Source organism: Eublepharis macularius, chromosome 7, assembly GCF_028583425.1.
Source record: "Eublepharis macularius isolate TG4126 chromosome 7, MPM_Emac_v1.0, whole genome shotgun sequence".
Taxonomy (NCBI): Eukaryota; Metazoa; Chordata; class Lepidosauria; order Squamata; family Eublepharidae; genus Eublepharis; species Eublepharis macularius.
Window position 1 is genome coordinate 35,590,196 of NC_072796.1, and position 13,939 is coordinate 35,604,134.

The 13,939-nt window shown below is 43.1% G+C and overlaps 1 protein-coding gene across 1 annotated transcript in view; it reads left to right on the forward strand.

Annotated features, from left to right (window-relative positions):
- The first annotated feature begins 3,055 nt into the window (after positions 1–3,055).
- Positions 3,056–13,939, forward strand: part of GMDS (GDP-mannose 4,6-dehydratase) — a 440,144-nt gene continuing 429,260 nt past the window's right edge. Inside the window, exon 1 of the mRNA XM_054984295.1 lies at positions 3,056–3,790. Coding sequence (XP_054840270.1) covers positions 3,668–3,790 — 123 coding nt within the window. The 5' untranslated portion in view covers positions 3,056–3,667. The remainder of the gene's footprint in view (positions 3,791–13,939) is intronic.

Here is a 13,939-nt window from a genome sequence, read left to right on the forward strand (position 1 = left end):
AGCCATTCTACCTAGGGTTGCCAAGGGGACTGGAGTTCTCCCAGAATTACAACTGATCTCCATACTGTAGATATCATAGTTCTCCTGGAGGAAATGGCAGCTTTAGAGGGCAAACTCTGTGGCGTCACATTCTTACTGAGCTCCCACCCCTTCCCAGACTCCACCCCCAAACCTCTAGGAATTTCCTAATCCAGAGGTGGCAGCCCTAATTCCACCCTACTGGAGTTACACACTCACCCCCCCCCTTCCTATCCATCTCCTGATCATTTGAATTCATGGTGCTGGTTCTTAGCATTAAGGCACTTCATGGCCTAGGTCTGATATTCTTATAGTATCACCCTTCCCAGAATGTTCTCATTGATAATTGTGTTCCTCTGACCAAAGTTTGCTTGTAGGTAGGTTCAAGAAGCTTTTACCTGTTCAGGTATGTCTTCTGCATCAGCGCCCACATTGTGAAATGGTTGTACCCACTCTGTTAAACTTTAGGAAATTGTGTACGGTGGAATAGTTTAGTATGGCTTTTCATTGATAGATAGATCTGTGTGGAGGGCAAGGACAGTTTTTGTCACTGTAAAGTTTTAGTCTTTGACAGGGCCGTATTAACCCATGGCTGGGCCCCTAGGCTTTCAAGTATTTCAAGCCCCCTCCAGCACTTCAGTATTTCACCCCACTACAGCTCACAGCCCTTGTACAGTAGGGTACTAGACTGCAGTACATGGTCCTATATCCATTTTGAGGGTCTCCTAAAGAATTCTATTCACAATTTTTAAATATTTTTATTGCACAAGCAGAACACTCCAGGAAAGCACATTTTGGGGGGGTATAATCATTCAATACTGTAATATTTTGAAGTGAATAAAATGATTATTTATTAAAAATATATAATTTATGGATGATTGCTTTAATATAAGAGACAATTTGTTTCACTTCAGTAATAAGAAGCTAATTATCTTATTAATAGAGGTTATATAAGAGAATCAATTAATTGCAATTTATGTGGGGGTGTGCCTCAGCAAAAAAAATTGATGGGCCCCTAGTCCCTGCTGGGCCTCCTAGGCTTCAGTCTAGTCAGCCTTATGAATAATAGGGCCCTGGTCTTTGACTATTTTAATGATTTTATTATATGATTCTATATTTGTGTAAGCTGCATAGAGAAAGGCTGGTAAAATAACCTGAGATTACTAAAAAGTCCTTAAAATATTTGAGGTTTGGGGCCAGTTACTTGAAAACTATATCCCACTACTGCCATGAGCTCAGTGACCTTGGGTAAGTCACTCCTCTCAGCCCCAGCTCCCCAGCTGCATTGTGGGGATAATAATAACACTAACTTGTTCACTGCTCCGGGTGAGGCACTAATCTGTCTAGAAGAGTGGTATATAAGCACAGTTATTACAAATACTAGGAATTCTAATCAGAAACCTTTATATACTACTGGTAATTCAAACTCTCCTAGCTGCTACTATTAATCCTGAAATGACAAGTTTTGACAAAGAAGTGACAACTTGGTGAAAATTAAAAACAGTATTTTCATTAATATATGAAACATTTATTGTTTAATTTATATCCCACTCCCCCCACCCCAGAGACCCAAAGCAACTTCCGTAATTCTTTCCTATATTTTATCCTCACAACAACCCTGCTATGTAGATTAGATTTAGGATGTAACATCACAAGACATTTGACATAAGTCAAATAAGACCAGACAGAAGACCAGACATTCAGTCAGTCACGTGCAATGGGGGACTTGCCTGACAAAGTGCTGTGGGGATGATGCCAAAGGGCATGTGAAGTCTTTAAATATGCTGCAGAAGGGGGTACATTGTAATTATGTAAGTACTTATATAAATGACAGTTTTGGAGCTTGCTTAAGGAATGTTGTTCTGAATTCTGTAGAATTCCAGCTGTCAGGCAACCAGGCAAAGATTACCATTGGCAGGCAACAGCTCACCATCAATTCTGAACCTACATATCGTTTTGCTTTCCACCTCCAAATATGTCATTGTCACTTGACATCTATTTCATCAAGAATTTGGTATTTCCCAGTACTCCTCTACATGGTCAAGCAAACTTTTCATTTATTATGATATACAGCACATGTTACATATACACACGTCTATGAAGGTGTATGTAATGGGATTTAAATAGCTGACGGGTATTTGTCAAAGAGCACTGAGCCCAATGCAGTAGCATGTCAAACAAAAACTACCCATAAGAGTGGGGGGTATGGTTTATGAAACTTTTAAGCAATGTAATGACAATCATCTTAAAGCATTCTTAAGGCCAAACTTTAGGCTAACAGGTCGTAAGACTGGCAGACATTAGCAAGTGATGAAGTGTTTATTTCCAGATTCTAAAAAGTTTCATTGTTGCTTTCTGTAAACACCCTGTTAAAGATTCCCCCCTTCCATTAACTGGCAACTTCTCCCCTGAAAGAACCCCTTTCCAAAACCACCACCTGTCTTCCACTTGGGTCAGAGTTACACACGTAAAGGAGCAGGTAGTTCGGCTCAGACATTCTAATTCTGAATGCTCCTTCGGACTAAAGCAAGCCCCCCTCCCCAACATCCATGCAAATGCAACACTAGCACAGCAAGGAGAAAGTTTTCACCTCCTCACCTCTGCCTTGTCGCACTGACTTTCAACCATAAGGAGTTTTCTAAAGTGTTTAAAGGTAGCCTCCTTCACCTACAGCCTGCCCACATTTTAGGAATGACCACTCAAGATCATCCACCTGCCATGAAACCATCCCCAGCAATATCCTCCAGCTACTGAGGGCCACGTTTCATCCTTAGCTCGGAGGCAAAGCTTCTCCCGCGCACGCGCGGAGCAAGCCAGCTGCCCCTCATAACGCGCATGCTCCTGCCCTCCTCTTTATGCCTTCCCCCAACCAGGAAGCGATGTCCGTTAGTAAGCCGGTTTGAGAGACCCGGACCGGCTCCTTCCCCATTCGCCACGTCACGCAATCAGTGATGTCTTTGCCGCACGCTTTCTCAGAGCGAAAGGGGCGGGGCTGCCTGCTGCTTTAATCTAGCGGGGAGCGGGGCAAAGCGAGACTGAAGGAAAGTGACGCCTCACCTGATTGGCTGGGGGAAGTCATTGCCGCTGATTTTCAAGGGACGGAGGAAGCGCAGGGCTATCCATCAGGGCTTCTCGGTTTTATTCACCCCTTCAGCTTGTGTGTGGGAGCTGCTGAGACCATTATTAGGGACGGGACCAAGTGTTTGAGCGCCAGCCTTGAAGGCTATTTCTGAAGCTCTGCCTTGAGTTGTGCGCGCCCTCGACAGAGAAAGTGGGGTGGGGGGAAGTTAGTTCAGCGCCTGGAACACGCGTACCTTTACAGGGGGGCACTGAGGTGTGAAGGGGAGGAAGAAAAACGGGGCACGGAGAAGCACAGCGCCCATAGCAACAACAGCCTCTTCTCAAGACCGGTCAGACCAGTCCCCGTTCAGTTTATGCCTCCCCTCCTTGTTCCTACAGCCGACACTCTCCCATCCCTCCAGTGGCCCTCAAACGTCTTTGCAGACTTGGCCTCCCTCCCCTCGTTACCTGCCAGCGCACCTCCAGAGACACACCCTCTTCCTAGCGCGGCTCAGCCACTGGCCGCCTTTCTTTCCCTTTCTCGGTGCCACTGCAGCCGCTCCTGCTGCCCCTCCCCTGGCCCAAGTCCATGGCACATCCGCAGCAGCAGCAGCAGCAGGAAGACACCTGCTCGAACTGTGAACTGGACTCAGGGGACTGTGGAGACATGAGTCTTAGGAAAGTGGCTCTCATCACTGGCATCACTGGCCAGGTAAGTCTCACCTGCAGTGTGCTGTGAAAAATACCCTGGTAACATTTTCTTGTTTGTTTTAGCTAAGCAGAAGTTGGGGGAAAGAAGTGTGCACCAGGAAGTAACTAGCTTAGGGTATCAGTATGTGTGTAGTCCTAGAATGTGAAGCTGCTTCACATGTGCCCCTAGATGGAATTAAGGTTGCAGCCTTGTGCATGCTTACCAGGGGCTGAGCACAGTGGGACTTTTAAAAATAAAATGTTTTGAGTTGCAGTGTAGGTTGCGTGGTCATTCAGTCTAGCATAGTATTGCCTACTGATAGGGAGTGGTAGTCCAAGACCGATACTTTCGCTGCAGGTACTGAATACCAGCCTAATTCCTAGAGTAGTGTGTACACTCAACAACAAAAAGTTGCCTAGGGCAGGCTGCTATGCAATATGTTTGGCAATAGTGATTCAGAGAGTTTTGTCACAGCTGCTGCTGTCCCCCTTGCACATGCCAGATGAGAGAGCCCTAATCTATTCCCTGCCAGTTCTTTCTATAGAGGGATGTATGCTCTGTAGAGCTTCCTGAAGTCTCCTGAGATTGCTTCCTGTCCTAAGAATTTGGCTATCAGTTGCCCTGGTAACTGTCAAACAGAAATGGTGGTTGAACAATTGTGTGAGGAAGGAAACATACGTGAATTTGGGAATTGGCATGCTCAGCTTGCATAGTGCTCTTAAAATGGGCTTGGAAGTGAAAAGAAGGAAGGAGGATTATCTCTTCTGGCCAACGGCAGTAGTGAGAGGGTGGGCAGCTGGATGGGACAGTAGGCTGCTAATCCCAGAATTCTGTTGCCTAATGTGATCACCTCATTACAGAGTCAGCCCTGATGACCTAGGTACAGGCTGCCTAGAAGTGTTTGGTCAATGTAGGAGTATGTGAAACAGCTCTTAGATGTGTTGCATTAGGCTTCCTAGATCTGTAGTAGGATAGCATTCTTGTTATTTTAAGGCTACATAGTTAAGAGTTTTCTTTAGTTATAGTATGGATTTCTGAAAGGAGAGTTACAGGGATTCCCGGAAGCCACATTCTTTGCCTTGGAATTTCTTTTTCTGAATTTTAAGGCTATTTCTGTACTGTCTTTCAACTATATCCGTTTGGCAGCAATAAGAATGCTTTTACAGAAAGTGCAACTTAGTAAAGATTTAGTGTGGAATTATCAGTGCGGAGTATATAATTGGCTCTCAACTACGCTTCCTAGAGGTTTTACTCTCCCCCCCACACACTGCAAGATAACACATTGAACTGAGAGCTAAACCACAGGAGATGAATTACATGGGGACGCTCAAGGAAGGAAGGAAGACACAATGTTAGCCGAGAAGCATAGTTTGAATTTAATCTCTCTACGGAGCCTGCAAAGATCCTTTCTCAGAGGATTTGTTAATAATTGACCGAGCCTTTGGGGAGGCAAAAAGGTGACATTAGAGAGGTGAAATTAACAAACCCTCTGAGGAGCGATCTAGCCAGCCCTTTAGAGAGTGGTGAAATTCAAACTATGCTTCCCAGCTAACATTGCGTCTCCCTTCACTTGAGTGTCCTTGTGTAATTCGTCTTGTGTAGTTTAGCTCTGAGCCTTAGCTAACCAAACAAATATTGAGCGGAGATTTGATTCCTTTTTTCCCCAACAGGTACCTCAGCTTTCGAAGTTCAACTGTAACCTTTTTACCACAACTTACGCTCATGTTCAAGGCTCATTTTGGACCAGCTGTAATTTCCAAACTATCTTCAAGGGCAATGCCACATGGAGCACATTACATCAGCCAATGTTTGATGTTACTAAGTCACAAGTAACTGTGGCATGGTTGCTTTTCTGTAGACATGACAGCTTAACTGGTGAAAGCTTTTTTGACATTTTTCCTAGTGTAGCATCCAAAAGTGCCCCCAAGCTGAGTACCTAATCTGGCCAACTTCTGCTTTCTGGATCAACTTGTGTCCCCCGCATAAAGCACTTTGGTCTGGTTTGGATAAGTTTTAGATGTTGGTTTAACACTTCTACAGCTTTCCTGGAATTTGATAGAAAGGAGAGAGAAAGTTGTATATCATTAGCATATTGATGACCACTTACTCCTGTTTTTAGGTGATCTCTTAGATGATTTCTCCCAGTGACTTCATGTAGTGGTTAAAGAAGATTGGATCCACTTTATTCATTGGTCCTGGCCCCGTACTACTTTGATTCTTTAATTCTACACTTTGAGGGAGATGAACCGAAGTGGTGTCATTTTTTTAACTTCTGCACTAGAAAAATGCCCTGTTTCTGCGGCAGGCGTTGAGGACACATCTGTTTCCTCAGTTGATGGGCTGAGGAGTAGTCAGGTTCCTCGGTTGATGGGCTGAGGAAACTTACAAGGGCCTTTTAAAGTCTTTTTAATGGTACTAAAATTGCAACATTGTTGTTTAATTTTTTTTTCAAAAACCCACCAAAAATGGACTAAAAAGTACAGGAAGCACTGGTGAAAACATTAAAATATCAAGTGGGATTCAAGGGTCTCTACAGAGTATTTGTGTTAGCTATACTGCAGCCTTTTCGTCCTCAGGCAGTTGCAAGGTTTTTTTTTCTTTTAAGGCACCAATGTTGCAATGTTGCTATTTAACTTTTTTTAAAAAAAGGAAAAACTAGACTGTTTGCTGTTCAACAAAGCAGGATACAGGGTAATAAAGGGGAGAGCAAAAGGTAGAACCACGGCCAGGCCTCACACTGAAGAAAGCATTTTGTACTTCAAAAAAAGTCCCAGTTGTCTTTACTGGGGAAGAAATTGGGGTATGTGCACAGGGAGAAGCAGCAGAAAAAGCGGGGAAAGATCAGTTCAGTGGCAGATGCAGCCTTTCTCCATGTGGAATGCAAAAATGTCTGGGAAGCAGTTTAGAGACTAAATCAAGGTATTTTGACCATGCACACGGAACTCTGGAGAGAAATCAATGCAGTGTGGGCCAGAACTGATGAAAAAGCTGTGAACGGAAAAGACCTATATTAAGGACTATGGGGCTGAAGCGCTCATGAAGCACTACTTCGTGCTATCTACCATTCAGGAATGAATGGAGCCAACAAAGAACAGAGTCACACAGGCCTGCTATGTAGCTCAGAAGGATATCTCAGAAGGAATGAACTACATTCTGGTTATTGGTATCCAGAATGTCCAGAGGGGCCTATAATGATTCATATTTATGCTGGGTAAAGCAGGCCTTAATGAATCCTATGCACCATGGCGCCTAAAAATTTTATTGTGATGCCTTATGTTTTCACTAGACCCACTAGACTAAATGGCGAGGGATCTGTTCCTGTGATCACTTACTACTGGGAAGCAGGGTCTGGGAGTAAAAATGTGCTAGAGACTAGGTCGTGTAACCATATCCTGGACTATGAATAAGTGAAACTGTGAGTCATAAATCTGCGAATTGCAAGGATCTACTGTAAGAGACCTCTGACCATCCTAAACAGAATAGTTAGACAGTTATTCATAGACACAGTGGTGGCAGAGAATTGATGGTTCTTTGCTGTCATTGCCACCACAGATCAGGTTTTCCTATTGGTTCAAGTTTTCCCTCCACTATTTCTCTAATCATCATCCCTTGGACTTTATCAGCTATAACCTGTGGGACCAAATGGTAGAGTGTGGGAGAGGGCACTCAGGAGAAATCATGTCAATAGCATTTTGGGAGTCCCAGTTCCAAGGCCCACTGTACAACTGCCAGCCATGTCAGCAGGAAATTCTTTAAGAACTGACAGGAAACCATTTTATCTGTCTTCCTTCAGGGGCTGACCATCCTCATCAGTTTTCGATGGTTGGTCCGGACTCAAGTTGTGGATTATAGCTGTCTTTCTAATCACTATCATGTCATTCATGAAGAAGCATCTGCTATCCCGTAGCATGCTGAGTCTCCCAAGTTGGGAGTGTGGGATTGGGCTATGTTCATTCAGAAAGAAAAAGAAAAGACAAAAAATTTCACATATTCTCAGGCTCTCTTATTGCTAATTCACATATGCCAGACCAAGCCTTTGCATTGTAATAACAGGATCTGATACAATAAACTCCTGTAACGAACCCTAATTCATATTAAGCCATGAGTATGCCGGGAATAGGAAGAGTTGTGCAAGGGGCATTCTTTTTGTTGTCATTTCAGTATTACTTGGCTGGTGCCAAAGATGAAAAAGAACACCTTTTTTCTCTCCACATGATTTCACAGAATGTTGTGAACAGGATGGGGATATTATAAAATGTAACAACATATATTTACATAGGTGATAGTTATATTTTTAAAAGTTTGGCTGTAGTCTACCAGCTATGATGTCCGAAATGGTGTCTACTGTGTTCACAGAGTTTCTTCCCTACAACTCAGCAGTGATGCAAGTTAGGGTAGTTTGAGTCTTTTGCTGTAGCTTTTTAGAGTCACCTTGTAATATTGCCTTCATTAAGAGAGATTAGGTATATGTCGTACAAAAATGACAGCTCAGCCAGTTTAATGTAATCTCAAATTGAAATCTTATACCTGGAGGAACTTTTTCTTTTAAAAATACTGTGTAATATGTATTGACAGACTTGCCTATGTCACTTATAGTGTGGCTTTTGCAAATTGTATGGTATACTTAACAGTTACACTTCCTTGACAGTATGTTATCACTAACGTTGTTTGAATTAAACAGGATGTATGCCGGATGCTTAGTAGTAGTAAATGATTTACAGAACTACAATCAGCACTGCAGTCTTGCTATAGAACAGAGTATCTATTCAGAAATGTATATGCTCAGAACTTAATGTATCTATTTCTCATTGTATATCTAAGGTGTTATCTAAGTTAGCATGCAACGTGTCTTACTGGAATATCTGTCAGATCAGGTTTTCCTGTTGCGCTTAACAGCAAACTACCTGGCGTGGTAGTTGTTGCAAATACATGATAGATTATAAATACATTTTATTTACAAAACCTGGGGGGAAAGCACTTTCAACCAGTTTCAACCACATAAAAAACCCTGCTTTTAACAATCCTGTTATTCTTTTTTGACGTTAGTTCCCCTACTTTTGCTTGTGGCTGTGTGTTTATAATTTCCTTATTTCTCCATCCCAGCAAGTTCCTCATAGGTTTACTGATGGAGAAGTACTGATTGGCCTGGAGCATCCTGTTGATGCTAGTAGAGGACTGCCTCAGACTGCTTCACAGTCTTCCCCCTGGTCCTGCTGAGGCACCTTTCCCATCTCATCAGACAGACTCAGCCATACATCTTGTAGCCTCTTCCTATGCTGTCTGTGCTCTTTTTGTCTTCTCCTCAATGGCGAATCTTCCTCGCCTTCAGCTTCTCTCTCAGCTCTTGGAAGGCCTCAGCTGGCCACGTTCTTCCTAAAGATCTTCTGCCTTCTAGCTTCTTCTCTGCTGCCTCTCTTTCAAGTGCCTCTCTTAGTAGTCAGTTCTGTATCCTTTTCCCAAAGTTCTATCCAATCATCCGCTGACACTTGACCAAGACTTGTTCTTATTGGCTCTGGAATCCAGACTTTAAGAGCCCCTTGAAAGCATCACCCCTAATTGAAAACCTATTCTAAATTTGAAAATTCTTCTGTAGTGACCTTTTAACCTCACCTTGGTACTTGGGTACAGTTGTTTCACTGCAATGTTTCATGTTCTACTACAAATCTTGGACACCGGAAAACCACATGGGCTAGGTCGTCAATAGTTTTCTGGACACAGGAGAAAACATATTTGCTCCGTGGGGTCCCAGTTGTAAAATATCTAAACATGCTTTGGTGAATGCTTTCCTATGCTCAAAATTTAATAGATCAGTAAAATAAGATGGAAGGATTAAAAGGGAGAATGCAAGCTGCTTATAGAGAGAAGCTGTTCTCAGAGTACCCAGTAATGTACATCCTCCTGAACACCTTGTTTTATTAATTGTTTTGCTGCAAAAAAGTCAAGCCTCCTTCTGAAAATCCACATTTGGCTCCTAAATTTAGCATATGACTTCGCCATGAGTTAACTTTCACTTCCTCGTAAGCCGAAGTTAAGAATCCTCATCTTGGACCAAAGAGAATTTTTAGCTGAAAGTTAATAGCAGCTTTATGGACTGAGGACAGTATTGAAAGGAAAGCCAGCTCAGATCAAACTACTGGTGTTGAGTTAGGAACTACTAATAACATGTGCAATAAATGGAGTTCCAGCCTTTCATTTGCTTCTTGGAACTCAAAAGAATCAGTGGCTCAGTACCTAGTTTTTATAGAGCATACATACATTGAACTATAGGTGTCCTTTCTCATTTGTTGATTTCCTGCTGGGTATCTTTTTCTCATTGGTTGGTTTCCTATTAAGTTAACACTATCCTACACATTTTATGTAAATGTAACAGTTATACATAAACTACAACAAAAAACTTTTTGTTAGTAGTTTTATGTATAACTGTTAACATTTACATAAAAATATGTAGGAGAGTGTAACTTAATAGGAAACCAACCAATGAGAAAAAGACACCCAATAGGAAATCAACCAATAAGTAATGTCTATAAGCCCTCATTCTAATTAGTCCATTGAATAACTTTTAATGGTCGTAAATTTCCAAACACCCAAGTTGGGGCTCCATATAAAATCTGTGGCAATACCTTTGTTCTACAGATTTCTAGTATTGGGGGGCATCAAACAGCCTCCCCTTGTTCTGTAAAATCTAAGAATGCCAAACACAACCTTTTCAAAATTCTGTTTTGCATGTTCAATATGTGCTGACCAGAAACCAGAATTATGAAAGACTACCCCAAGATATTTAAAAGCGGCCACTTGTTCTAATGAATTCTTACCCATTGTCCACTTATGAGGGTGGTTCCTTTTACTGAAAACTATAATCTTTATTTTATCATAATTAACACTTATTACATTATTTTTACAACATTTATTAAATTATTTTTACAATAAAAACTAAACTGTTTTAAAAGTCTCTTAACACCAACTTATGTATGGGGATATAAGTAATACAAGTGTAAAGAAGTATTGAGATGGCTGTCAAGCCTAACTGGAAAAAATTGTGCTCCTGACAAATATTCAGCCATATCGTTTATATACAGGTTGAAAAGCAAAGGAATCAAAATACAACCTTGGCATACAACTTTTGAAGTTACAACTGGGTTGGACAATTGATCATAAATACCTAGTCTAACCTTAAGAGTGGTATTAGTATAAAGAGCTTTAACTTTATCCAACAGCCTACTATCAATATTCAATTGACTTAATTTATCTCATAGGTGCTGCCTTGGGATAGAGTCAAAAGCGACATACAATTGCCTAGATAACCCATTCACATATTTATTAATAAAATGCTGTAATAAGAAGCAGTGGCCTAAAGTTGAATGACCTAAATCCAGTTTGTTCTGGGACCAGCAATTTTTTTTTCAAATACCCACTCTTCTAACTTCAATAAGAGATACCTTGCATAAAATTTACCTATGACATCCAATAGACTTATTGGTCTGTAATTGGGTGGATCTTTTTGTTTCCCTTTCTTGTAGATAGTTACAATGATGGAAGAAGACCACTCGTGGGGGAACTTACCAGTTCTATCTATATGAATGAATAAATTGGCTAGAACTAGTGCCCACTAGGGGTGTGCAAGCCAAAAAATTTCGGCTAAAGCCGAAAGCCGAAAGAAGAATCTCTTTCGAATAAGCCAAAAGCCGAAACGGCCAGCCGTTTCGGCTTTCGGCTTTCTTTCGGCTTTCGGCTTTCGGCTTTTTCAATGGGAAAATGCCTCCGTCTTCCCGGACGTCTGGGGGAGGCATTTTCCCACCGAATCAGCCCAAAATTGGTGGGGACCTTCCTCTAACCCCTCTCTAACCCCCCCCAAGTTTCAGACCGATTGGACTTTGGGGGGGCCATGTTATGGCCCCCCAAAGCAGGTCCCCCTATCCTCCCATAAGAAAGCGAAGGAGCAGCATATTGTTAGCATGCTGCTGCTCATCTTCTTCATTATTTCCTATGGGGAAAAAATGAAGAAGCAGGCTTCCTTTGCCAGGGGTGGTATTTGGCATGCAAAATGCCCCCTTACCCTCAGGGGCCCTTCTCCCACCCTTCCTCCCACCCCCCACCAAGGCTCAGCCTGCTCCCACTTGGGGGGGGGCATTTCATGGCCTCCCCAAGTAGGTGCTCTAATCTCTACCACTGACAGCTGGGGGAGGCTTGTCTTGCCAGGGGTGGCATTTTGCATGCAAAATGCCCCCCAACCCTCAGGGGCCCTTCTCCCACCCTTCCTCCCACCCCCCACCAAGGCTCAGACTGCTCCCACTTGGGGGGGGCATTTCATGGCCTCCCCAAGTAGGTGCTCTTTTCTCTACCACTGACAGCTGGGGGAGGCTTGTCTTGCCAGGGGTGGCATTTTGCATGCAAAATGCCCCCCAGCCCTCGGGCCCTTCTCCCACCTTTTTGACAGGAATCGTGTTTTGTGATTCTCTGATGTTAAGTGAGTTGTGTTAATTTTTCTGTGTGGGGGACTGCTGGTGTAATGTGTCATAATGCTTTGCCTACTTGTACTTTGAAAGGGAGAAAATAATTTTTAAAAAACTTTATTTTGTGTTGTTCGTGTTTTATTCTTTGTTGTGCAGTTGGTTCCCATCATAGGGAACAATGGAGCTGGCTGGCCAGCCATCTCTGTAGGTGGGAGGAAGGGTGGGAGAAGGGCCCCAGAGGGTTGGGGGGCATTTTGCATGCAAAATGCCACCCCTGGCAAGACAAGCCTCCCCCAGCTGTCAGTGGTAGAGAAAAGAGCACCTACTTGGGGAGGCCATGAAATGCCCCCCCCCAAGTGGGAGCAGTCTGCGCCTTGGTGGGGGGTGGGAGGAAGGGTGGGAGAAGGGCCCCAGAGGGCTGGGGGGCATTTTGCATGCAAAATGCCACCCCTGGCAAGACAAGCCTCCCCCAGCTGTCAGTGGTAGAGAAAAGAGCACCTACTTGGGGAGGCCATGAAATGCCCCCCCCCAAGTGGGAGCAGTCTGAGCCTTGGTGGGGGGTGGGAGGAAGGGTGGGAGAAGGGCCCCTGAGGGTAAGGGGGCATTTTGCATGCAAAATGCCACCCCTGGCAAAGGAAGCCTGCTTCTTCATTTTTTCCCCATAGGAAATAATGAAGAAAATGAGCAGCAGCATGCTAACAATATGCTGCTCCTTCGCTTTCTTATGGGAGGATAGGGGGACCTGCTTTGGGGGGCCATAACATGGCCCCCCGAAGTCCAATCGGTCTGAAACTTGGGGGGAGTTTAGAGAGGGGTTAGAGAAAGGTCCCCACCAATTTTGGGCTGATTCAGTGGGAAAATGCCTCCCCCAGATGTCCGGGAAGACGGAGGCATTTTCCCATTGAAAAGCCGAAAGAAAGCCGAAAAGCCGAAACGTTTCGGCCTTTTTTCTTTCGGCTAAGCTGAAACGTTTCGGCTTTCTCTGAAACGATTCGGCTAACCCGAAAGAAGCCGAAACACTTTTGTTTCGGCTTTCTTTCGGCATTCAGAAAGCCGAAACGCACATCCCTAGTGCCCACCAGTCTTGAAAGGTTCTAAGAATATCAGGGGGGATAACATTTTCCCCAGGAGCCTTATTAGTCTTAATTACAGATATTAAGGACTTTATTTCACAAGAAGTCACAGGAAGCCAAAGAGGTGATAAGCTTGATGGGTTTGTTACGGTGGTTTCAATTATATCAGTCCTTTGTTCAGGATCACAGAATAACTGGAAAAAGTGTTCTCCTCAGCTATCCTTAGACATGTAAGAGTCTAAATGGCAAAGATCTCTTCCATCCAAATTTGCAAGAAAACTCCAAAACTTTGACATATCCTTCTGAGCCGATGCCACTGAAAGTTCCTGTTATGATTCTTTCTGCGAAGCAAGCTTTTTCTTCGTAAGAAGTTGTTTATAATTATTCCAAAGTTCAAAAAAAAGTTGGTGAACAGTTATTTGGAGCCTGTTTATGCATCCTAAGAGTGCGCCTAAGCTCCTTTTTCTTATTTGGGCATTTGGTGTCAAACCATGTTTTATAAGTTTGTTGCCTATCATGTAATATTTTTATATTCTCGACCAAGAAAGGCTTCAAGGATCTAACCAAGTTATTATATAAGGCTAGGGCAGTATCAGTATCTTGAGTGCCAAGGATTCCATTCCTAAGTTTGAGAAATAATTCACTAT